At 38.2% G+C, this 27,491-nt stretch overlaps 1 protein-coding gene across 1 annotated transcript in view; it reads right to left on the bottom strand.

Annotated features, from left to right (window-relative positions):
• Positions 1-17,831: 17,831 nt before the first annotated feature.
• The window catches only part of XPO1 (exportin 1), a 45,544-nt gene continuing 35,884 nt past the window's right edge, over positions 17,832-27,491 (bottom strand). Inside the window, exons 15-25 of the mRNA XM_021699090.1 lie at positions 27,330-27,486; positions 27,065-27,228; positions 25,996-26,130; positions 25,528-25,711; positions 25,107-25,213; positions 23,221-23,415; positions 21,517-21,685; positions 20,728-20,862; positions 20,486-20,645; positions 20,310-20,406; positions 17,832-18,892 (exon numbers count right to left, since the gene is read on the bottom strand). Coding sequence (XP_021554765.1) covers positions 18,746-18,892; positions 20,310-20,406; positions 20,486-20,645; positions 20,728-20,862; positions 21,517-21,685; positions 23,221-23,415; positions 25,107-25,213; positions 25,528-25,711; positions 25,996-26,130; positions 27,065-27,228; positions 27,330-27,486 — 1,650 coding nt within the window. The 3' untranslated portion in view covers positions 17,832-18,745. The remainder of the gene's footprint in view (positions 18,893-20,309; positions 20,407-20,485; positions 20,646-20,727; positions 20,863-21,516; positions 21,686-23,220; positions 23,416-25,106; positions 25,214-25,527; positions 25,712-25,995; positions 26,131-27,064; positions 27,229-27,329; positions 27,487-27,491) is intronic.

Here is a 27,491-nt window from a genome sequence, read left to right as displayed (position 1 = left end):
CTTTAATCCCTTAGGATTAAGTAACTCTTAAATTACTCTTAAGTAACTAGAACCTAATCCCCCTGGTAAATTCTACAAACCAATAGAAAACATGTGCCTGAAAATCATCCTACCCAAAAAACAAGCAAACAAACAAACTCATCCTACCCAAGGGACAAGGAAGTTCGGATATTTACATCTACTCTCCTTAATCATTGTTTGTTGCTAGAGGAGAGGTTGTGGGCAGCAAAGTAGACTTCTCCTTGCTCAGGCAGCTAAAGAAAACCCTTGGCATAGAAATGTAGGTACTCGCAGTTGGAGGTCTGGCCACTGTACATTGAAGTGATAAGAACTAGGGGATTTGGGCAGAGCACAGTGACAGCGTCTGGTACACCCCTTTTCCCTCTTCTGTCTGCCTCGAAGATAATTATAATCTGAAAAAGCAGCAGCCATCCTGAAACAATAAACCTGTAGGCAAAAAAGCAAAAGCCAAGGCATGGAAGATGGCAGAGTGGAAAAAGAAAAGGCCTGAGTCCCTGGTGGCATTGTTGAACAGCTGAATCAGTGCTAGCAACTGCCTACTTGTTGCTACATAAGATGTTTGGTTGTCTAACAAATACAAAATTCTAAAGCCACTGTTAGAGTATCTATAGCCCAATGCAGTCATAAAAAATAGTGTGGTAGTTAGAATAATGCCCCTAACCCTCAAAGATGCCTATATCCTAATCCCCAGAATTTGTGAATATGGTACCTTACATGGCAAAAGGGACTTTCCAGATAAAGACCTTGAGACAGGGAGATTATTTTCTATTCGTGTGGGCTCAATTTATTACATGGGGCTTTAAAATGAGAGAACCATTCCCAGCTTTGTGCAAAGGGAGCTGTAACTATGCAAGAATGTTTGGAGAGATGCAACATTCCTGGCTTTGAAGATGAAGGAAGTGGGCCATGAGCTAAGAAATGTGGGTGGCCTCCAGAAGCTGGAAAAGACAAAGAAACAGATCCTCCCCTTCAGCCTCCAGAAAGAATCCCAGCCAGCCCTGTCAACACCTTGATTTAGTCCAATGAGACCCATGTTGGACCACTCACTTACAGAACTGTAAAATGTTTGTTAAAACAAATTTAGTTTTAAGCCACTAAATTTGTGGTAACTGGTTTCAGCAACAATAGAAAACTAATAGAAGTGGCATGCAGATAAAGAGAACAGCATAGGCAAAACCCTTGAGACAAAATCCCTTGCCTGTTTCTAGGAACAGGAATAAAGCCAGTATGACTAGAACATAGTTGGGAGAGAAGGCCCATGCCAGACTTAGCAGAGCACTGCAAACTTTGTTAAGATTTTCACCTATATTCTAAAAGCGATAGAAAGCTTTTAAGTACCTAGGCAACACAATCAGGTTTTTATTTTAAAATATTCAGACTAAAAAATATATTCAGCTAATACATAGAGAATAGAGATAGGAACAACTAGGGGTTATTAATATTAATCTAGAAAGATGATGATAGCTTGGACTAGGGTAATAGGAAATGGAGGAAAGGAAGTCCATTCTAAAAACATTTGGGGGGTGAAAAGAACAAGACATGATTGATGGGTATGGGGAGAAGGGAAAATAGTATCAGGGCTGTCTCCAGATAAGAGATTTGCCCAACTGGGTAAATGATGGTGCCATTCACCAAGTTAGGGATCATTTAAAGGAGAACCAGAGGGAGATGGGATTAATAATGACAAGTACTATTTGGGAAATGCTCAGTTTGAGGTGCCTATGAGGTAACCAGAAGGAGTTGTCAAACAACCAGGCAGGTGTTTGAATCCAAAGCTCAAAATAAAGTTCAGGACTGCAAACGTAAATACAAAAACAATCCTTAGTATGGTAGCTCTTTACTTAATGGGAAAGATAACTGCTATACCTTTAGCATGAAAAGTTCCAGGTATGATGAATAACAAAAGAACCAGTTCCCTCAACTGTCCCCTCTTTAAAAAAAAAAAAAAAAAAGATTTTATTTATTTGACAGAGAGTGAGCGTACAAGCAGGGGGAGTGGCAGGCAGAAGGAGAAGCAGGCTCCCCAAGGAACAGGGAGCCTGATACGGAACTCAATCCCAGCACCCTGGGATCATGACCTGAGCCAAAAGCAGACAATTAACCAACTGAGCCACTCAGGTGTCCCTTAACACATATTTTTGAAAAAAATTTTTGAGTAAACTCTAACCCCAACATGCAGCTGGAACTCATGACCCCAAGATCAAGAGCCACATGCTCTCTGGACTGAGTCAGCCAGGTGCCCCTGATCATTCATTTTAACTCATGTATGGTGTCCCCATATATGAATATATCACAATTTGTCCATTCCCTTGTTGGACATTTAGTTTACTTTCAGTTCTTGCTGTTAGAACCAATGGTGAAATGGGCATTCTTGTTCATTGAGGGAGATGGGCAAGCAGACTCTGCGCTGAGCTTGATCCCATGACCCCAGATCATGACCTGAGCAGAAACCAAGAATCAGTTGCTCAACCAACTGAGCCACCCAAGCGCCCTAACACTTTCAACTTTTAATAATGTCTTTAATAATACTACATTTAACCATCATTTCTATCTGCATTTATGTAATAATAAGCAATAATAAGCCACTCATATATATTGTTGGAATAATAATAAAGCTGTTTTTCCACTCCAGAAATATAATTAATTGCTTATTACTGTACCAATTGTTCTACAGAATCAAAGACATTCTAGAACATTCTTATTTTATACAGTATGCCAAGTTCAGGCTATAGTTTATCATTAGTATTATTTCCCTTTTGTTCTCCAGTAGATTCAGCAGATTCAGCTTTATATTTTAAAGGAATGTTAAGAAACATTTCCATCTTTTTGTCCTAGGTGTTTGTTTTTTATATTGTTATAAATTATCCAATTTATAAATATCAAAAACTGTAAACTTAATACCTATACAAGAATATCAAAGCAATAAAGATAAAGCCAAAGTAAAAAGTTAACTAGTAGTAAGTAGTAGCAACTACATAATTAAAGGGTAAGGATGAACAGGGGCCCTTCAAAAGGGCAGTCTTCTATTGTGATATGAATGGAAATGGCAGAAATGCCGCAAATGTTTCTCAGACATCACTATGGCAGGAGACCAATTTATCAATGATCATCATGATATTTTAGGACAATTAGCTTGAAGTAAGAAGTTTATAGTAGATTTTATACCCTGAATTTTATCTCATTGCAGCAACTAAGGCCATATTTCAATCCATATCTACATCCATTAAAAGTGACAAATGCAGAGCACCTGGTGGCTCAGTCAGTTGGGTGTCTGCCTTCGGCTCAGGACATGATCCCAGGGTCTTGGGATCAAGTCTCGCTTCGGGCTCCCTGCTCAACAGCGGAGTCTGCTTCTCCCTCTGCCTGCCGTTCCCCCTGCTTGTGCTCGCTCGCTCTCTCTCTGACAAATAAATAAAATCTAAAAAAAAAAAAAAAGAAATTTATTGTTTGTATATACTCACACATGTAGAAGTTTCTTCAGAGTAATGGCAAAAAGAAATTAGCATTCACCTCTGGACCAGATACTATGCTAAAAGCTTTACATATATTATTTGATCCTCATAACCTTAGGAGGTAGGTATTATTCCCATTTTACAGATGGGTAGGTGTAACCTTATGGGGAAGTATTATGGGTAGGTACGTTTTGGGTAGGTATGATTCCCATTTTATAGATGTTTGGAGAAGTTAACCTTCATAGAGGTTTGGAGAAGTTAAATGATCTGTGTAAGATCATACAATTAAGTTCTTTTTTTTTTTTTAATAAGTAAGTTCTTTAGAGATCTTATAGTTCTTAGATCACCACAATAAAATGAAGTGAATGGGAATTCTTGCGATCTGGCAGGCTTCTGTTCTGTCAGCAACTATACAACATACTAGTGAGATGGAACTAAATATGCTGCTCAGAATACTAACAACATGTCTATAGAGTATTGCTCAGTCATAAGTAAAAATTAATAACCTGGGGCACCTGGGTGGCTCAGTCGTTAAGCATCTGCCTTCGGCTCAGGTCATGATCCCAGGGTCCTTGGATCGAGCCCTGCATCGGGCTCCCTGCTTGGCAGGGAGTCTACTTCTCCCTCTCCCTCTGCCTGCTTGTGTTCCCTCTCTCGCTGTGTCTCTGTCAAGTAAATAAATAAAACCTTTAAAAAAATTAATAACCTGATGCATAGGTATTATTCCCATTTTACGGATGAGGAAAATGAGGTTTGAAGAAGGTAAATGATTTGCCTGAGGTCACAAAACTAGTAAGGGCTGCAGCTGGAGTTCAAACCCAGCTCTAGACTCCTTTAATCACGACATGATACTATCTATATGCTCATCAGAGTATTATATGGTTAATTTAATTATGGTATATACATTTGATGGAATATAATGCAGCCATAAAAAATTAGGAAGCTTTTATTCTTTTTTACAATTTTATTTGAGAAAGAAAGAGAGCACGCACACTTGCACAGAAGCATAGGAAAGGGCCGAGGGAGAGGGACAAGCAGACTCTCCACTGAGCGCAGAGCCGGATCCCAGGACCCTGAGATCATGACCTCCCCCATGATCTGAGCCAAAGTCAGACACTTAACTGACTGAGCCACCCAGGCATCACATGAGGAAGCTTTTATATATGAATATAAGACACCAGACAAGCTATATCACTAAGTGAAAAAGCCCACTGTATAATAAGCTATTGTTTGTGTGAAACTATATCATGAACACGGAGACCTGAGATTATATACAAAATTTGGGCTATATGTGTATTTGCCTGAGGGGAAGTTTGCCAACTTCTTTTTCTTTTTTTTTTTTTTAAAGACTATTTGAGAGAGAGAGAGAGAGAGAGAGAGCAAGAGCAGGGAGAGGGGCAGAGGCAGAAGCAGAATCCCTGCTGAGCAAGGAGCCCCTTGCGGGGCTTGATACCAGGACCCCAAGATCATGACCTGAGCCGAAAGCAGACGCTTAACCAACTGAGCCATCCAAGTGCCCCCAAAGCTTGTTAACTTTTATTACATTTCCCCCCAAAGTGACTAAGAATCTCTAGGCTATGGGGTGCCCGACTGGTTCAATCAGTACAGCATGCAACTCTTGATCTTGGGGTTGTGAGTTTGAGCCACATTGACTGTAGACATTACTTAAAAATAAAATCTTTAAAAAAATTTAAAAAATAAAGTCATAAAAAATTATCTCTTGGTTACGAACGAACACTTAGTCTTACACAAATTGTATATACACTGTGATTTATATATACGTATAAAAATATGAACAGGAGGGGCACTGGGTGGTGCAATCAGTTAACTGACAACTCTTGGTTTGGGCTCAGGTCAAGATCTCCTGGTTGTGAGATCAGATTGCACTAGGCTCCCTGCTCAGCCTGGGAGTCTGCTTGAGATTTTCTCTCCCTCTGCCCCTCCTGCTCATGCTCACTCTCTCTCTCTCTCTCAAATAAATAAATCTTGAAAAAAAAAATACGAACAGGAAAAGAATAAAATAAATAAAGTAAAATAATAGCATCTTATACCAAAATTCCAGATGGATCAAAGATTTAGCTGATTACAAAGGAAAGAAGAAATTACTAAAAGAAGCTATAGGTAAATATTTTTATAACTGATTAAGTCCTAACCCAGATCCATAAGATAAAAGATATGTAAGTTCAATTACATACAAACAAGGAAAAACAATTTTTTTTTTAATAATTGGGTGGGAGGGGCAGAGGGAGAGGGAGAGAGAAAGACTCTGAAGCAGGCTTCACATCTAGTGCTGAACCCAATGTGGGGCTTGATCTCACAACCCTGAGATCATGATCTGAGCCGAAATCAAGAATTGGATGCTTAACCGACTGAACCACCCAGGTGCCCCAAGGAAAAATTTCTTTAAGGCAAAACCAACTAACGAGCTAGTCAACCAGCTGAAAATTTAAAAAATAGATAGTGTATGTAAAGTCAGAAGAGAAAGGGAAAATGTTTGTGAATTATATCTCAGATGAAAGACTATTTTTTGTAAAGATCTCCAAATCAGTAAGAAAGACCAACAACTCAGTAAAAAAAAATAAGTGAAGAATATAAATGTTTTATAGAAAAGTAAACATAAATGGCTTTGAAATATATGAAAATAGTCTCAATTTCACCCATATTAAGAAACCACACTGAGATACCATTTTTCACCTATCATATTGGCTAAACTATAGAAGTTTGAGAAGACATCTTGTCAGAGTGTGGGGAAACAAGTACTCTCATACACTGCTGGTAGAAGTGTAAACTGTCTCAACATTTGTGGAAAGCAATATATCAATAATAATATCATAAATATATATATTCTTTGACTCAGCAATTCCACTCTTAGGGATATATCCAATAAAATTACTCCAACATGTGTGAAGTGATATGTACACATTCATTGTGGCATAGTTTATAATAATAAAAAAAAACCTGCATGCTCAAAAATAGGAAACTAGGGTGCCTGGGTGGCTCAGATGGTTAAGCATCTGCCTTCAGCTCAGGTCATGATCCCGGGGTCCTGGGATCAAGTCCCGCATTGGGCTCCCTGCTCAGCAGGAAGCCTGCTTCTCCCTCGGCCTCTCTCTCTCTCTGTCTCTTATGAATAAATAAATAAAATCTTTAAAAAAAAAAAGGAAACTAAATCATGACACATTTATACAACAGAAAACTCTGCAGCTAATACTCCCAAATAAACAGAAAAATGGTTATATACTAACATGAAAGCAACTCCAAGATGTATTGTTCAGTGAATAAAACAAGTTACAAAACAGTATGTAATATATACTATTATTTTATCAAATAAAAGGTAGGAGAACATATGTATATATTTGCTGATATGTGCACAGAGTATCTGTAGAACTATTTATTCTTTGTGCCTTTTGAATTTTCCATCATGAACGTATTATCTTTTTTTTTTTAAGATTTATTCATTTATTTCAGAGAGAGAGAGAGCTCACACATGCAGGAGCAGGGGGAGGGGAGGGAAAGAATCCCAAGCACACACACTTCCCGCTGAGCGTGGAACCCAAGCTGGGGCTCAATCTAAGACCCTGAGATCATGACCTGAGCTGAAATCAAGAGTCTGACACTTAACCCACTGAGCCACCCAGGTGCCCCAAATGTATTATCTATTGAGAATAATACATTGAATTTTTTTAAGTGTCAGGAATCTATGAACTAGTATTCTCTGCATCTCCTTTATCTCCTGTTTTCTACTCCACTTCCTTACCTTTCCCCCCCATAAATCCACTCTAGGCTTTTAGGCTTTACTTACTGTCATTGAAGGTGTTTTTGTTTTTGTATTAGAGAGAATTTAGTGATTCATCAGTTGCATATAATACCCAGTGCTCATTACATTGAGTGTCCTCCTTAATGCCCATCACCCAATTATCCCATCCCCCATGCACCTCCCCCTCCAGCGACCCTGTTTGTTTCCTTGAGTTCAGTGTCCCTTATGGTTTGCCTCCGTCTCAATTTTCATCTTATTTAATTTTTCCTTCCCTTCCCTTATGTTCATCTGTTCTCCTTTTTAAATTCCACATGAGTGAAATCATATAGTATTTGTCTTTCTCTGACTCACTTATTTTGCTCAGCATAATACCCTGTAGTTCCATCCATGTCCTTGAAAATGGCAAGATTTCATTCTTTTTTATGGCTGAGTACTATTCCATTGCATATATATACCACATCTTCTTTATCCATTCATCTGTAGAGGGACATCTGGGCTCTTTCCATGTTTTGGCTGTTGTGGACATTGCTGCTATAAACATTGGGATGCAGGTTCCCCTTCGAATCACTACATTTGTATCTTTGGGGTAGATATCTAGTAGTTCAGTTGCTGGGTAATAGGGTAGCTCTATTTTCAACTTTTTGAAGAGCCTCCATACTGTTTTCCAGAGTGGCTGCACCAGCTTGCATTCCCACCAACAGTGTAAGAAGATTCTCCTTTTTCCACATCCTCACCAACATTTATTGTTTCCTGAGTTAATTTTAGCCATTCTGACTGGTGTGAGGTGGTATCTCATTGTGGTTTTGATTTGTATTTCCCTGATGACAAGTGATGTTGAGCATTTTTTCATGTGTCTGTTGGCTGTTTATATGTCTTCTTTGGAGAAATATATGTTCATGTCTTCTGCTCATTTCTTGACTGGATTTTTTTTTTTTATTTTTTGGGTGTTGAGTTTGATAAGTTCTTTATAGATTTTGGATACTAGCCCTTTATCTGATAAGACATTTGCAAATATCTTCTTGCATTTTGTAGGTTGCCTTTTAGTTTTGTTGACTGTTTCCTTTGCTGTGCAAAAGCTTTTTATCTTGATGAAGTCCCAATAGTTCATTTTTGGTTTTGTTTCTCCTGCCTGTCATTGAGGGTTTTTACCAGTCATCAGGACATCCGACTTATACACTTTATTGTAGCCTAGAAACTAACTGGAGACCCCTGAGGTCCTCCTGGTGCAGGGATTCTTAATTGTTTCTATGCTACTAACTCCTTGGGCAATTTGGTGAAGGCTTCGGACTCCTGAGAAAATAAAATATGTAAGATTATAAAGAAAATCAATCATATTGAAACAAAGGTATAAAAAGATTTTTAATTTTTATTTATTTTTTAAAAAGATTTTATTTATTTGAGAGAGAGAGAGAGGGAGAGAGCATGAGCAGGGAAAGGGCAGAGGGAGCCACCCAGGCATCCCCATAAAAAGATTTTTTTAAAGATTTATTTATTTGAAGGTCACCTGGATGCTCAGTCCGTTAAATGTCTGCCTTTGGCGGGACACCTGGGTGGCTCAGTCGGTTAAGCGTCTGCCTTCGGCTCAGGTCATGATCCCGGGGTCCTGGGATCGAGTCCCGCATCGGGCTCCCCCCCTCCGCGGGGAGCCTGCTTCTCCCTCTGCCTCTCTCTCTCTATCTCATGAATAAATAAATAATAAAATCTTTAAAAAAAATAAATGTCTGCCTTAGGCTCAGATCATGATCTCAGGGTCCTGGGATCAAGCCCCTCATCAGGCTCCCTGCTCAGTGGGGTGTCTGCTTTTCCCTCTCCCTCTGCCCCTCCCCCTGCTTGTGCTCTCTCTAATGAATAAATAAAATCGTTTATTTTTTAAATATTTGAGACAGAGAGCGAGAGGGGGGGAGGGGCAAAGAATCTTTAAGCCAACTACCCCCTGACTGCAGAGCCCAAAGTAGGGCTTGATCCCACAGACCCTGAGATCATGACCTGAGCCGAAATCAAGAGCCGGACGCTAAACCTATTGAGCCACCCAGGTACTCCTTTCTTTCTTTTTTTTTTTTTTAAGATTTTATTTATTTATTTATTAGAGAGCGAGCGAGAGAGAAACAGCATGAGAGAGGAGAGGGTCAGAGAGAGAAGCAGGCTCCCTGCTGAGCTGGGAGCCCCATGTGGGACTTGATCCCAGGACCCTGGGATCACGACCTGAGCCGAAGGCAGTCGCTTAACCAACTGAGCCACCCAGGCGCCCCAAGCCATCCAGGTACTCCTATAAAAAGATTTTTAAGACATTATTTGTGATATGGTAATACATGTTTTTATTAATGCATTAATAAGCTATAGTTGGGGGAGTCAATAACTATGGTAAATTTGGGGGCACCCGTCCAGCTCAGTCAGTACAGCATGTGACTCTTGATCTTGGGGTGGTGAAGTTTGAGCCCCACGCTGGGTGTAGAGATTACTTAAAAATAAAATCCTAAAAAAAATAATAACTATGGGCACCTGGGTGGCTCAGTTGTTAAGCATCTGCCTTTGGCTCAGGTCATGATCCCAGGGTCCTGGGATCGAGCCCCACATCGGGCTCCCTGCTCAGCGGGAGGCCTGCTTCTCCCTCTCCCACTCCCCCTGCTTGTGTTCCCTCTCTCACTATCTCGCTCTGTCAAATAAATAAATAAAATCTTAAAAAAAAATAACTATGGCAATTTTGAAAAAGTGAGGAACATATTTCAAAATATCAGCAATAACTGTAATATGATATATGACTTATTGCATCAAGCATTCTGTCACTTTCATCTTCTTAAAGAAAGTCCCTCCTAGATCTAGACAGATTGCCCTCTATACCTTGGTGCTTGGCTGGTTATTTGGGGATTTCTCTTCACCATCATCCTGGGACAGCTTTGCCACTCTCTGATGTCAATGTCCTGTTTTCTGTATCTTATGTCTTGTTTATTCCCTTGTTTTGGTGGAGTGTATCCTCCCAATTGTTTCTGAGAAAGAATGTACGGGAGGAAAATTATTTAGATCTTGACTATCTAACAATTCAATAATCTATGATTCATACTTGATCTGCTGAGTAAAGAAGTTAAGGTTGGGAATCATTTTCTTTCCAAAATTTGAAGACTTTCCAGTGTTAACTATCAAGAAGTCCATTCTGATTTTGGATCCTTTCATGTGACTTGCTTTTCTCTCTGGAAACATGTAAATATTATTGTTTCTTTGTTCTACTGTTCTGAAATTTCACAACAACATACAATGTTGGGGTCCATTTTCATCTTATGGGACGAATATTTGATGGGTACCTTCAATCCACAAATTGATGTCTTTCCAATCTGGGAAATTTTCTTGAATCCTTTCTTTGATTTTCCTCCTTCCCTCCATTTTCTCTGTTCATGTGATTTAGAAATCATAAAACTTTTGAACTGGTCCTCTTATTCTTTAATTTGGAAAGGTTCCTTTTTTGTTCTTTAAATTTACCTTTAATATAGTACTCTCTCCTTATTTGTTGGTTGCAATAACTTCTCTGAACTCTGAATGGAATAGTTTTGTTTACTTTTCTTGCTTGTGCAGTGCCTATTTTTCTATTTCCAATTAACAGCTCACTCATGAACTAGTTGCAAACACCATCAGAAGTAGAAAATTCTCTTCCTATAGGCTAATAACTGGCTAATTATTTCTTCTCAGATTTTTTTTTGTTTCTTAAGACTATATTTATTTATTTGAGAGAGTGAGCGAGCAAGAGAGAGATAACAGGGGCGGGGGGGTGGGTGGCAGAGGGAGAGGGAGAAGCTGACTGCCTGTTGAGCAGAGAGCAGATGCAGGGGCTGGATCCCGGGACTCCAGGATCATGACCTACAGCAGATGCTTAACTGATTGAGCCACTCAGGTGAACCTCTGAGAGTTTTGTTTTTTTTTTTAAACATTTATTTATTTGAGAGAAAGCACATGCAGGGGGGAGGGGCAGAGGGAGAAGCAGGCTCCCCACTGAGCAGGGAGCCTGACTCAGGGCTTGATCCCAGGACTCTGGGATCATGTCCTGAGCCGAAAGGCAGATGCTTAACCAACTGAGCCACCCAGGCGCCCAGTCTGAGAGTCTTTTTTAAAAAAACAACAGGGGACACTTGGGTAGCCTAGTTGGTTGAACATCCAACTTTTTCTTTTTTTAAGATTTTTTATTTATTTGATACACAGAGACACAGCGAGAGAGGGAACACAAGCTGGGGGAGTGGGAGAGGGAGAAGCAGGTTTCCCACTGAGCAGGGAGCCCGATGCGGGGCTCCATCCCAGGACCCTGGGATCATGACCTGAGCAGAAGGCAGACGCTTAACGACTGAGCCACCTAGGTGCCCTCTCAAATAATTTTTTTAAAAGTAAAAATAAAAAACAAACACTATCTGTAATGCCAAAGGGCAGGCAGGCCAACTTCACAGCTCAGGACGTTGGTTCCACCTCTCAAGTGTCCTTGATGATGACAAAGACCCAGGTGGGTCTGGGGAGTGACTCTAGGATGGACTCAGGGATAAAAGGATTTCTTGTGGACCCTCACTAATAGTCTGGAAAACAAGGGGAGAAGTATAGCACTTATTTCTGTGTCTAAGAGCTGCATGAATCATAAAAAGGAGAAACATATTTAAGAATAGTTTGCTCTTAACTGGTGGGGCATATTGAATAAGGCAGACCTCATTTTGAATATCTGATCTCATTAGTATAGGAGACCCAAGACCCAGGGGAAAGGACATTCTGAGTCAGAGCCTTCAGTTAGGGTAGCAAGTACAGAGAATTAATGTTCAGGCTGGATCTCTTACATACTCCTCCTGGCATCAACATATAGTATATCCCAGCTTGCATTAAAACTCTGGTCTTGTTCAATAGGCTAACAGAGGAAGAGAGACTTAATAAATTAAGTGCGTGTTGACCCACAGTAGGCTCCAAAGAAATCCCCCTAGAGAGGACAAAGGAAGATTTTTTTTAAAGTAATCTCTACACCCAGTGTGGGGCTTAAACTCACAACTCTGAGATCCAGAGTCACATGCTCTGCCAACTAAGCCAGCCATGCGCCCTAAAGAAAGATTTCTGAAAGTGGAGCAAATGCTTCCATGTCAGAAAAGAAAGGCCTAGTTAGTTGGCAAACTCTGGGGAAAAAGATACAATTTTCTCAGGTATCCTAACAGAGAAGTGAGAGCAGTGGTACCGTTTGGGTATTAGGTCAATCAGGAGATCACGGAAAGCACTTTGGAATTTTAGATATCCATTTTTCCAATGTAATGCCAAAGGGCAGGCAGGCCAACTTCACAGCTCAGGACACTTTTTTTTTTTGCAATGGAAATGAAAGATTTCCCATCTAAACTTTCCCAACTCTTAGACACGACTCCTTCCCCTCAACTTCTGTCATTTTTCCTTTCCTTTAGGACGCTTTAAAGTTTTCATTTGTAAAGTCAGGATATTAGTTTTAGTAGTCTTCTTTTACTCACCTTGAAAAATTGATTGTACACAACAATTAGTAACAAAGACAAGTAAATGGTTTTGTCTCCCACCCTGTATAGATGGGATTTTTTTTCAAATTGTGGTCCGCGAATGACAAAGGCAGCTGTCACTGCCACGGGAACAATTTCATTGGCATTATTAGTACTTGAATGCTAGGGAAGATTTTGCTTTTCCCATTAAGTCACCTGCCTTTTGTCCTTTATTTTCACTTAACACTTTTTGAACTTGTAGAGGCTGTTAGTTTCAGTTTACTCTCCCCCTTAGATAGAATGCCAATTTTATTCCCAACAGCAATGCATCCAGCTTCAAGATTGTATTTCTGAGCTTCTCTTGTTGGGTGGGGTATGGAGCTGTACTTGAAAGTGTTCTATGAGTTTTTGAGACTTTAAGTCTTATAAGGGGAAGCTTTCTTCCTCTCTGCTGTCTAGAATGCAGATATAGTACTTGAAATTCCTGCACCTATATTTGAAGTGGGGGTTAATCCAGGTGCGAGGGATACAAAAAATTCCTAAATTGCCAGAACCCTGGTGATATAAAGCTGAGCTTCACAAGTTCCATTATGGTTAACTCTGGATTTCACTGACACACGGGCAAAATAAACATTGTCATTGTTGTTACTTTTTCTGGTACATGGAGCAAAACAAAAAACACATTAAAATATTTGTAACAGGGGCGCCTGGATGGCTCAGTCAGTTAAGCGTCTGCCTTCAGCTCAGGTCCTGATCTCAGGGTCCCGGGATTGAGCCTGAGTTATGGCGCCCTGCTCAGGGGGGAGCCTGCTTCTCTCTCTGTTCTTCCCCCTACTCCTGCGGTCTAATAAATAAAATCTTAAAAGAAGATATTCTTGTAAATACACACTAGTACCATCTTATCTGTGGGGGAATATGTCCCAAGACTCCGCAGTGGATGCCTGAAACCGCAGACAGTACTGAATCTAAATACAGTTTTCTCCTATACCTACATACCTATGATAGAGTTCAATTTCTAAGTCTGGCACAGTAAGTGATTAACGATAATAAAATAGGACAATTATAAACTTAGACTATAATAAAATAAATGTGGTCTCTATTGTACTGTACTCACCCTTCCTGTGATAATGTGATGTCAAAATGCTTATGTGATGAGACGAAGAGAAGTAAATGACGCAGGCATTGTGACGTAGCACTAGGCTACTGACCGTCTGACGACAGGTCAGAAGGATCACCTGCTTCCAGACTGCAATTGACCTCCGGTTAACTGAAACCACAGAAAGTGAAACCCAGAGAAAGGAAGACTACTGTAAAACCAGTTTGCAAGCTAGTGTTTTTTCCCGAGGGCCAACAGAATTAAATTTTAAAGGTTATCAGTGGGGAGGTAGGGCAGCTCTCATTCTGAGTAATGGATGTTACAAAATACAAACTATGCTGTAATACATGGGAAAAATGAGAAGACAGTATTTTAAAAAACAGATTGAAGAAATAACCAAATATAAATTTTAAGAAATTACCAGTGAAATTAAAAACTCAGTAACTATACAATTCAAAAAGCATAAACCTAAATTGGACTCCCATTTGGAAAAACACAAGCCATGAAAGACATTTTCAGGAACTGTTGGGGAAACCTGAACATGGACTAGGTATTATGGAATTACTATTAATTTTCTGAATTTACTCAGAATGTCTCACAGAGATGGAAAGCACAAAAGATGGTAAGGGAAACTTTACAACAGTACTTATCAGAAGTACTACTTATAGGGGCGCCCGGCTGACTCAGTTGGTGGAGCATGTGACTCTTCATGTCAGGGTTTTAAGTTCAAGCCCCATATTGGGTATATAGAGTACTTAAAAAATCTTAAAGTAGTTATTTATAATTAGTAATCTATTAGTAATTAGATACACTTCATTTTTTACCTTTTCAAAAAAAGATTTTATTTTAGAGAGATCACAAGTTAGGGGGGCAAAGGAGCAGAGGGGTAGGGAGAAGGGGAAAGAATCTCAAGCAGACTCCACACTCAAGAGTGGAGCCCAACTGGGGTTCCATCTCATAACCCTGAGCCGAAAGCAAGAGTCCCAATGCTTAACCATTGAGCCACCCAGGCATCCCTTTTTTTTTTTTTAAAGCCAGCCTTATGCCCAAATGTGGGGCTTAAACTCAGGACCCTGAGATCAAGGGTCGTGTGCTCTACCAACTGAGCCAACCAAGAGTACCATGACTGTTTTATGAACCTCTTTTCCATAAAGCCTTACATTCACATTGTACAGAATGAATTATGCTGCTTTTTCACAGGAATCCCAACACATACACTATGAAATCACACCAATTATTTCCTATATGTATTCTAGTGTTTTTTTTCCTCAAATTCCATCCTTGCCTATGTCTGTTGGGGTCAAACATGAGAGGTCTGTATTGTGTAGGTAAGCCTAACAAATTAACTAGACTCCAAGTGGGGTAAGGAAAAGCCTGTGAAGATTTAACTCATACTTGGCTTTCTTACTGCTTTATTTCAAATCTAAGAGGACATCAATTGCCAAGATGTACCAAGAACAACTAAACACTGCCAACTCTGACAATGTACTTGACAATCCTGCAAAATGCATGAATTGGTTATAGCAGCCTCTTTTTGAAATTTCATCAATCTGTTCACACTTCTCATTTGAATAAAACCGCTTTGCTTGCATTTGGTAGACAATTCCTTGCATTACAGCTTCTGGGCAGCTCCCCTGCATAGGTCCCAAGACATAACTTGGTTGCCACTTTGCAAGAAAATATGAATTGTGGTTATCCTTCTAAAAATTAAGATTTCCTTAGAAGTTTGTTCTGCTGCTTCTGTGTGCCTTTTTTTGTACATAAAAGTAACATTTTGATGAACTATCCTTTTGAAGACACTAAGCAATTAAACTAATGCACACCAGCAGCTATGATTAGGTTTCACATGTGGACAGGCAAAGACATGTCAGTGGCATTGCAGGTCCACCAGAAAGTGTAAGATGCCATGGATTGTTCAGATCTACTCCAATTTCAGAGAAGCTAAAATGTGAAGAAAAAAATGCACCCTGGAGTTAGGTATGGTGTCAGGCATATTCTCATGTTTGTATGTAAATTCTCACAACCATCAAGGGGACTTAGCTTTGTGATCCCATTTTTCAAGTTCAAATGCCTTACCCAAGATTCCCCATTGAATGAGTGCCTGGACCAGGATTCAGACCCACTTAACTATGCAAAGTAATTCCAGTTCTCCTCCCAACTTGTAAGAATTTAGAGACTGACTTGTTCCCAAGAGTTAAAAAGCACTATGCCAAACACGTGAAATGACCAGTTACCAGCGTACTGTGTTAAATACCTTGAGGGTGACCCAAATATGATCAATGTACAATCAAGCAAGAAATGCCCACCGAAGATTTAATTTGCTATCACTATTGTTTTCTTGGTTTTGGTCAAATCTCCTCTTTGCTGGAGTCCCACAAGCTTCATACAAGGGATTGAACTATGGGAAAGAACATACCTCTGATGAGAACTTTGTGTAAAGAGACCGGAGTTCCAAGTTTCCAATTCGATTAATTTCTGTATTTTCCTTGAATGTGTTTAGCTTATGTAAACATTGAAGAAATGATTCTTTTAAGCTATAGCTATAATTTTATTCAAGATAATTTAATGTCTTGTGAAGTTCAAAATTTATAAAATTGTATATATTGTAAAATAATAAATTGTATAATTAAAGTACATGACAGTAACAGAAGTCAGCAGGGGAAACGGGAGGAAAGGTGTTCTAATCCATTATCTTCCATTTCACGATCTAAAATCTCGAGCTCTTACCATCACATCCATGTCCCTTCCTTTAAAGGTATTTTTCAGAAGTTTATTATCACTTCTGCTTTCATTCCAGTCAACAAGACTTCAACCTGGTTGCAAGGGTGGTTGGGAAAGGTCAGCTAGGAGGCCGAAGTACCCAGTTAAAACATAGGGATTCAATTATTAAAACAAATGAATGATACATATTGAGGGACAATTATCAGTTTTTTGACTGATTGTCCTGAGGCCTGTACACAAAGTAAAAAGGAAAAAAAAGGTAAATTTACTCTCAGCAGTGGCTGAATCCCAGTTGCCAATCATTTCTAAATTCAAAGCGGACTATCCTGGTTTCCAAGCCTAGACTTGTTTTCTTGCAACATCTAGAACGTACCAAGAAAGCAGGGGGTAGATTGGATGTGCTAGAAGTTAAGAAAATTGTGTATGATCATTGACAGAAATGGTGACAGCGACTCAAAACGAACAATATGCATTTCACAGCTAATTCAAAATAGACCAATCTGAACCTGAACTTTTGGCTGGCTGACCCAAGAAAACCTCTTAAAAGGGTTTTTTAGGCCAAAACAAGTAATTAATAAGAACAAATCAAAGATTTTAACAAAGCTAAAATTTGAAACAGAGTTTTCCAATGTTCTTCTTTGAATACATTTGAACTCTTACCATTTACTGTCCTAGAAAAAAGTTTCACACAGGATTATATTCTACTGAAATAATAGTTTTGTCAAAGCCTACGAAGTTAGAAGAGTACAGCAATTATACAAAATTGCTGACTCTGCACGAACATGAGGCACTTCAAATGCTTAGGTTTTAGTCTAGGTTTATAGGTTAGACTCAATCCTCTAGAGACAGGCTCACCCAAGCTAGTTTCCTTTTTCTATTCCCTTATTTCTACCCCCTTTCATGTTTTATAGGGCATCTACACATTTTCCCCCTACCTCCTACCTTTCCTAAAGGGATAAGGCAACTTTCTAAGGGTTATATTTGACAAAAATACAATTAATCAAGAATATCTGCAGTAGCTTCTTACACCTGGGTTCTCATTCTCTTTCATGTTATACGTAACTCCTATCCAGGAACCAAGAGAAGATGCTTTTTAATTGCAAATAAAGATAAAAGCACATCAAGCTGTCACAAAAGGGATCTGTTTCATGGGAACAGAAGGTAACATCTGGACCATGTTCGATTAATCCAATTGTGCCTTTACTCCCAATAACCCCAGAGGTTGTATTTGTAAATCACAGTGTCCAACTTCACTTAAAAAATGTTACCTAATACTTAAAACACATATATAATCACTTTCATTAATGTAGGAATAATTTTGAGCCAATAAAGGAAAATAAATGTAAACCAAGTTTATTTTGCTTTTTAAGTAGTGTTCTTAAAGCACTACAGCTTGGTAAACAATGTAAATTAGTATAAGTCATCTCAAAAGCCAGAGTTTTGTTTTGTTTTTTAATGAGTTGTTAAAAAGATGCAGCCTATTCTAACAGGATAAATATTTTTAACCATTTCACTTCGAGTTAATGAAGGCTCACAAATGAGCAACACTCCTCATTGAGGAAAACAAAAAGCTGTTGTCGACAAGCGACAGCACACACACACAAACAAAAAGAACTGTGTAAAAATAACTAACTGTGTTCCCATATTTTTTGAAGTCGCTTTACAATGGGATGATATGCACATGATCTTGCTGCAAACTTGCCATACAGACTCGTAATACATGTAGTCTAGACAAACGATTCAGTCCAAGAGGTGCTAACTTTAGACAATGCAGCACTAGAATCCTCTTAACGCAATTTGTTTTACTCATTACCTTTTCTTCTAGACTGAAATACAGGCTAGAAAGAAAATGCTCCCTAATTAAAAATTGGTATTGTTTACAGGAAAATTGTGTAATTTTGCATTAGAATTTACAAGTATATGTTCAAATTGAATTTGCCTCCTCCCCCCGTCCCAGCCACAAAATGGGCATGAAGTAAAATTTTTAAAAATGCCTTAATTTTAAACTTCATGCAAACTAAATAAAGATGACCAAAACAAAAGCTTAAACAATGGAAGGATATTTCACAGAAAATTTCTTATACAAAAAACACATAAGAAAAAGGGCCACTAGGTGACATTTTAATTTACAAATTGGCATCATTTTGGTCGACAAATATCCAGATGCTGTTTTCTTCTGCTAACAAGAGTTGCGGGGGGGTGGGGAGGAACCCAACAACAATAACAAAAAAACCCAGCATGACTTCCGATTTTAATCACACATTTCTTCTGGAATTTCATGTGGATTAAGGATGCCAGGGACAGACATTTGAAGTTTATGTTTCTCTTCCTGAGCCTGTCGAAGGGCTGTTTCTCTCTCTTCCAAAAACAGATCAGATGTATCTTCACCTGCAAACTCCTGTGAACACAAGATGGTTGAAGTGTTAACATAATGAATTCCAATTTTGGAAAATGACCTGTTGGGGGGGGGGGGGGGGGAAAAAAAAAAAAACAACAAACAAAAAAGCCCCATGTAAAAAAGGATAGACAAGCACCTCCCTGTTTTGTTTACACGATAAAAACCTAGCCTTCAATTGGTTGGTTTTAAATTATATTGTGTGTGCGTACACGCACACACACGTGTATGCATTTAAAGATTATAGGTATTAGAGAGAGCAAGTACGTGCTGGCACGCACACGGGAGGAGCAGAGGGAGAGGAACAAGCGGACTCTGTGCTGAGGGCAGAGCCTGACACCACATGGGGCTTGATCCCAGGACCCAGAGATCATGACCTGATCAAGGGTCAGATACTTAACTGACTGAGCCACCCAAGTATCCCTAACTTATAGTATAATACAATTCTGTATAGCTGAATTAAAACCAAAGGTCTTAGTTGAGGATAAAAAAGGTTATTAAAAGAGGCACAGTCTGATGTCATATATATATATGTAATACGCTTCACAAGCCAGGAGATTAAAAAAGCTGTTTCTCCTATGATTAATGACAAAGTTTAGCTACATTGTCACTGACTTTATAGCTGTTTCAGGTAATTTTCATTCTCCACCTTACAACTTAGCTAATATATTTACAATTGAAAAAACCTTATTTGTATCTTGGAGAAAAAATTTGATTATTGCATGTGACCAATTCTTATTTAAGTCAGGTTAAGACAATCCATCAACCACTTATAGATGTTGTTACTTTTAATTTCTTTTTTAAAAAACATTTTATTTGTCAGAGAAAGAGAGCGAGCGAACACAAGCAGGGGGAGGAGCAGGTTCCCTGCCGAGCAAGGAGCCAGATTCGGGACTTGATCCCAGGACTCTGGGATCATGACCTGAGCGGAAGGCAGACGCTTAACCAACTGAGCCACCCAGCCGTCCCTACTTTTAAATTTATTTAAAAGAAAATAATACAAGATGAATCCCTCTTCCCATAAATTTAAATGAAACATTGTGTAACAGTAGTAATGGGCTGATTATCTGCGAATTTGTCTTAATTCCCTAAAATGGATTCCTTACTAACAAAATGGGTCTACCAGTGTTTCTTTCCCCATATTTCACAATTTTAAAAAAAATCAGCTATAGGATGTAATCACAATATTCCAAGACATTTATATCATCTAAAATGAATTGTATTAACAACAAGTTTCCAAAAACATTTCAAATCCAACCTGTTCTCAACTACAATTTAGTTTTTCACTCTGAATCAGTCTAGGACTAGTAAGCCTGAATATCATTCATTTTGATTTACCAAAAAAGTGGTTAATTCTACAATGCAACAACTAAATCATATCTAGTTTTACTATTTCTCCAAATACAAACAAAACACATACCTTTATTTGTACTAGGAAATCCCTAAGATGCTCCTTGAAAGCAGGAATATCCTGATTTAAGCTGAAGAGCCCTGTCACAAAGAGCTTTACTTGAGCACTGTAAATCAAAACACAACAATTAAATAATCACTATTTTTTTAACTGAAAAATGTATGCGTATTAAAAAGCATATTTACTCTTGAAGATGAGGGAATGCAGATTTAAGGAGATTTGCCACATATTCCTGAATGAACATCTGGTTGTTAACTGGATTTCCAGGATTTAACGGTGTACTTATTTTTCCTTCTTCAACCAAATTAAACATATATGCAAGTATTGACGCATGCATTGTCAAACCTGTTGATGAAAAGAACATTATTACCTCCAACAGGTAATAACAACTGGAACACTTAACATTCTCATGGCTATAAATTCTTACCAGCAGTATGTGAGGTGTCTGTCACAACAGAAAAGATATGCTGAAGAATATCACAAAAATAAGTTTGATAGAAACTCTGAGCTGCAGCTTCTTCTTGTGCAACATTTTGTAAGAGTGTAAAAAGTATCTGTAAGCCTAAAATGTACAGAACACCAACAAAGTTATTACAGACTGGTAACATTCATATAGAATTTCCACTATTCAACTATTCTGATTCAAAGGCCATTCTTACCCCCCTTTCCGCTAATGACTAACAATTATTTGACTAAGTTATCTTGAGCAATGGGAGTTCAAATACCATCAATGCCTGCCTAGTTACAGACTACAAGTAATAATTATTACCAACTTTCCACTATTTCTGAAGGTTCTGTCGATTCTCTCCAAATCAACTCTAAAAACAGCATTACAAGTACATACCTGCTACACAAACCGAATTCTATGTAAAAACAAACTAAATAAAAATCTGTCTTGCTAAAAATGTTGTGTTTTATCCTTATTTTGACCCTCACTGGCACTGAGGAAAAGCAGACAGGGAAAAGGACACAGTGGTGAGGATGTGGAGAAGTGATGTTTTATGCCCATCTCCCTCTAACTCAATCCTGCCCGTGGACTCAACTATGGAACAGAGGACTCAACTGCTTTTAGAATTTACTTAGGCCTACATACGCAAGTGATGTACTCCAACAAAACCCTGATAACAAGTGTTATCTACCTGACTATACCTACAGATCTATCTGTAAGAACCTGTGGATTGGTAGGGCAAATGAATAAAAGGACATGTGTATTTACCTGTATCTGCAACGTTCCTCATAGTATGTTTGAAAGCCCAAATAATGGAATCCAAAACAAGTTTAAACTGTGCAGGTGGTATAGCCAGGAATGCTGGGAAACAATGAGAATTGACAGCCTGAAGTAGTAAGAAAAAGTTCGTTCTGTGTTCAGGATATTCTTCAAAGTCCTAAAAACAAATGGTGAGAACAAAGTAGTATTTCAATGCCTTAATTATGTTAAATAAGAGAGAAAAAGTAAACCCTAATTTAGTATAAAGATTTGGAGTTGTTAGTGGGCCCCATAAGGTGTACGGCCTCATGACTGGAAACCTGAAGACAACATAATCTGCCTCCCATGGAAAATGAAATTACCATTTATTACGCAAATGAATTACTAAAATGAAAGAACGGAAGATCACATTATAAAGAGAATTCATCAAAGCCCACATAAAGAACATCACATTTTCTAGTTACTCAGACTATTACTACCATGTTGTGACGGTGACTTCAAGATCATTAATACAGACCTGAAAATTTTTTAGCTACTGAGTAACTTGTACACGTTTATCTACGTTTTCCCTTCTTGGTGAATATATTTTCCCATTTCTTTTAAGCACATTGTATATATATACTTTTTAAGATTTTAAGTTATTTCTACACCCTATGTGGGGCTCAAGCTTACAACCCTGAGATCAAGAGTCACATGCTCCACTGAGCCAGCCAGATGCCCCGTATAATACTTTTGTAACTTAAAACGCACCATTTAAAGAAATTAGTATCACAAAATTTTTTTTTTTTAAGATTTTGTTTATCTATTTGGTAGGGGGAGAGAGCACAAGCAGTGGAGTGGCCACCCAGGGAATCCAGTATCACTAAATTCTTAATGTTTAAAATGCAGCAACTTTTCACTAAATGTTAGCTATTTGAATGTTACAATCTATCAAATTTACTGTTTTGTTGTAGAGATCTTTTTATCTTTTTAAAAGATTTATTTGCTTGAGGAGGGGACAGTGCATGCGAGGGCGGGGCAGAGGGAGAGAATCTTCAAGCAGACTCCCCACTGAGCTCAAAGCCTGGACTTGGGGCTTTATCTCACAACCTGGAGATCAAGACTACCAAGAGTCAGAAGCTCAATTGACTGAGCTACCCAGGTGCCCCAAGATTTTATACATTTTTAAAAACATAAAAAATAGGTTTAGGGCGCCTGGGTGGCTCAGTTGGTTGGGCGACTGCCTTCGGCTCGGGTCATGGTCCTGGACTCCCGGGATCGAGTCCCACGTCGGGCTCCCTGCTCAGCGGGGAGTCTGCTTCTCTCTCTGACCCTCCCCCCCTCATGCTCTCTTTCTATCTCATTCTCTCTCTCAAATAAATAAATAAAATCTTTAAAAAAAAAAAATAAATAAATAAAAAATCTTTAAAAAAAAAAAAAAAAAAAAAAAAATAGGTTTAGTGTCTGGCTCAGTTTAGGTTCCTGGGATCGAGCCCAAGTTGGGCTCTCTGCTCAGCCAGGAGTCTGCTTCTCCCTCGACCTCTGCCCCTCCCCCCACTCGAGCTTGTGCACTCTCTAAAATAAAATCTTTAAAAAAAGGTAAGTATTTCTCTGATCTAGAAGTTCAAATATTTAAAGAGCTTAAAACTTCTGTTAATCTCATAGGTATATTTACGCTTTACTTAAAGCATATATACTGCAGAATTTTCCATAATTGAAATGTAAACCACATACCTTATTTATCATATTCAATGTGCATTCAAAAACAGCATCAAATATTTGAGGTATTTCAGCTGTTATATGTCCTCCTAACTTGTTGACAATAATAGCCATAGTACTAAGCACTTCTGGTTCTCTAGCAGCTGGGACATTTCTCTGATAATCAATGAGAACTGCATCCAATAGAGGAGGAACAAAATTTTCAGCTACCTATTTAAAAAAAAAAAAAAAGAACGCTTTTAAGTTTTATTCTATACACTTGCTTGCTAACCATTATCAACAGCTAGATCAGTGTTGTATTGAGATTTAGGTTGCATATCTATTAAAACTTTTTACCAAAGGAAACCAAGAAATCATAACAGGCTGGGAAGAGCCACAGAGATATTCAGAATTCAAATCTGTAATTACTAAGGTAACTGAAGCCCAAAATCAAGTGACCAGCTCCAAGTTACTACTGCAGTATATATATTCTCCAGGATTCTAGGGTTACTGTATGTGGGATCACTTACCTAAAGGAATGAGAAGTCCTAACCAATACTGTTATCAATTGTGTCAATGAATAGTATCTATAATAAAAACCAAGCAGCTCATATCTAATACAAAGTAGACACCCATTCAATTATTATTTTTTTAAATGCAGTAAATGCTACCTGGTAAGTACTTTAACAAAAATAAAATGGAATTGGAATTGTACCAGAAAGACTGAGTTTCCATGAGTCTCAATAAACAGGGTCATATTAAGGTGTAACTTACATGCTTTTAATAGGTTCGTTATTAAGACATGGACAATAATTACAAATAACGTTTCTTATAACTGAAGTTAACAGTGTTAGTAGTGTCCTACTATACAAAATAGGCCTAGTAAAATTTTAAGGATAAGCACATTATTTTTCAGATAACTCACTTGTTCTGTTAGACCAGAACTGTTTCCCATTTTACTCTTAACAGTGCAGTAATTGTTTCCCCACAAACTGGATCATAAGTGTATTTTTGAGGTATTTTTTAATGCACTGCCCCAACCCTCAATACAAATCTTGGTTGTAAAATGATACCCTCTCCTTGTTATTATTGTCACCGATACTCCTAAAATTTGCCCAAGCTTTTGTAAATTATGAACTTCACAATTCCTTTAATTCATCTTATCTTCTCCTTTTGAATTTTAAATATAGTTCTGATCTCATAATACATGTGTTCAAAACCTTTCAATATTTGGTACGTTGAAAATCCCACAATTGTTTTCTGAACAATTTCCCTGAAAAGTATCTCATCTGTAGGAACAATACTGAAATTTCAAAATTATCAAACAGCACACTTGTCAACCACTATTTGCATACAGCAAAGATTAACATGACAGGATTCTCTGTAATATTCCAAGGATCAAGAGAATGAAATGGTAGAATAAATTAAAAATACAAACTTTAAAAAAGTACTAACACACATTTTCCCAAGTTGAGGCACGTATGGAGCCTGGTTTAGTTTCTGAAAATCATTTTCCTTTCTGGAAATGATTTCAAACTAAAAGAAGAGTAAAAGAGACTTTTAAAACTTCCACTGGGAAAGCCCTTACCTTCACTGCAGAGGCAAACTAATGACATCTTCGTAAATTACTCTGAAGACTCATGAAGAAACACAAAAAATTTCACTGGAATATATCTATTATCCATAGGGGGAAAAAATGACTCAAGCTACCTTGTTACATATCACTACTGTCCCCCACTAACAGTAATTTCTAAGGAAGATGGTGTATATGATAGTATTTTAAAGTATTCAAGGACTCTAAAAAAAAGGACACTGCAAAACAATGCCAAACATATCCATCCACTGAAATTACCTTTAAATGAGCTATATGCATATTATCAGAGAATACAGCATCAACTTAAAAAGTGTAACATTTCACATACCATCTGTGGATCATTGGACCGGCTCACCCAACCAGATATTAACTTTAAGGTTTCCCTTTTTACTGTTCGCATACTTCTAATCAATGGTTGCTTTGTAACCATCTCACCTAAAAAATACAATCCAGTGAAATCCAACTTGACAACTAAAATTCTACATTGGTAGTTACATATACTTCAGATCTAACAGTTCTCAGTTACCACTCAAAGACAAGGGCACACAGATGAATGTACTGGGAAAATAAACTAAGACTAATTTTACAAGGGGAAAGTGTATGCAACTCATTAAAAATAATTGTCTAGGGTCATTTGGCACATTGGGAGGGTTAACTTAAATCTGTGAGAAATGAATGCTTTACACTAAGACTGTGAATGTAGAACTGACTTGCTATTCATCATTCCATAAAACTTCAGAATCGCTTACCATTAGCTTGGATAGCTGCTGAAATATTTTCACTGAGGCACTTGTATACATTAAGCATATCTAAATAAATTCTCCCAAGCTGAATTACAAAGGGATGTCCGACAGCTTTGCAGGCTCTAACATTTGTTTTCAATATACTACCGAGCTGCTTAACTGTTTCAGGATCTTTAAGTATATCCACATTCTGTGAAGGACAAATAAATTTCATTTTATCACATGAAAATTACCTTTGTAATTACTAAAGCAAAAAACACTACCCACACCTTACTCCAAACCACCATCACATTTATAATCCAAAATAGAAAAAAAAGAAATCTTTATTACCTACAGGTACAACTAAGAGTAGAGTAACAGTCCCAATATACCAGCAAAACAGAATAAAATTACAGTATAATTTCTGCTACTTTTGTAAACAACATTGTTGTCTTGAATTCCATTAGAACTTTGAGAAAAAGTAGTAAAACTTACTTTGGTTGCCTGCTGGATTATGCTATCCCAAACCTGATTAGGGAGTAGCATATATTTTTCTATCAAATGTTCTTGAACTGTTTGGTCTGTTTGTGCACCAATCATGTACCCCACAGCTTCGTAAAATGTATGTACCTATGTAAAAAGGCAGACATTTTACTTTTATGCATTATAAGGAAAACTACACACAAGCAATTCACGTATGTATTAGAACTTATTTTGTGAGTCTGAGGAGGAACTTACATTAGGTAAGAAAATAGCCTGACAAACTTCTGCGTAAATTTTTGCCCCACTATGAGAATTTAACCACTCCAGCAGAGGTGGGGGGGGGGTAAAATAGGTGATGGGGATTAAGAAATGCACTGGGTGATGTATGGAACTACTGAATCACTGTATTATAAACCCAAAACTAATTTAACACTGTATGTTAACTATACTGGAATTAAAAAAAAAAAATTAGCCAGAGACACGTGTACTGAGTCCAATGGTGGCACTCTTTCTATTGCCATTCATGAATTCTGGGTAAAATAGTAGTCACGGGGCGCCTGGGCGGCTCAGTTAAGCATATGATTCTTGGTTTCGGCTTGGGTCCTGGTCTCACGGTGCTGAGATCGAGCCCTCCCACGCCCCATGTGCATTCTGTCAAATAAATAAACCTTAAAAAAAAAAAAAGTAATCACGTTTTTTTTTGGCGGGGGGAAATCTTTTTTTTTTTTTTTTTAAAGATTTTATTTATTTATTTGACAGAGACACAGTGAGAGGCAGAACACAGCAGGGGGAGTGTGAGAAGGAGAAGCAGGCTTCCTGCGGAGTAGGGAGCCTGATTCGGGACTCATCCCAGCACCTGGGATCATGACCTGAGCCGAAGGCAGACGCTTAACGACTGAGCCACCCAGGTGCCCCGGGGGGATCTTAAGCAGGCTCCACACCCAGTGTAGAGCTCAATTTCATGACCCAGAGAGCATGACCTGGGAAAAAATCAAAGAGTTGGACACTCAACTGACTGAGCCACTCAGGAGCCCCAGTACTATTTACTTTCTTAAAAAAATATGCTCGGTGCTCTACATACCTGTTGAGGCTGAAGATCACAAATTATAGTGTTGATATTGTTCAAAATTTCATCAATAAATGGCATTACCTCTCCAACCTGAACCTGAACAAAATGCCTGCGGCATTTCTGAGCTATTTTAATGAAAGTATCACAAGCCATGTCTTGGACTCCATCATGGGTCTCTAACAAAACAAAAAGAATTTTCAAAAAATTTTAAAGAAAAATTTTGGTTTTTGTTCAATAAATATAAATAGCTAAATAATATATATTAAAAAGGATTTACCATGCATGAATTCAAACAACTTGTTAACTACAGTCTTCAAAAACTTCCAGTGAGCTCTTAAAAACCTTGGATATTGACCTACTATGTACATGATATTTGATGCAATAATAGCTTTATTATCTTTGCCTCTTTTCTGTTCACATAATCCTAATAGATCCTGTA

This window comes from Neomonachus schauinslandi, chromosome 10 (genome assembly GCF_002201575.2).
Source record: "Neomonachus schauinslandi chromosome 10, ASM220157v2, whole genome shotgun sequence".
Classification (NCBI taxonomy): Eukaryota; Metazoa; Chordata; class Mammalia; order Carnivora; family Phocidae; genus Neomonachus; species Neomonachus schauinslandi.
This window is presented reverse-complemented; position numbering and strand designations above follow the sequence as displayed.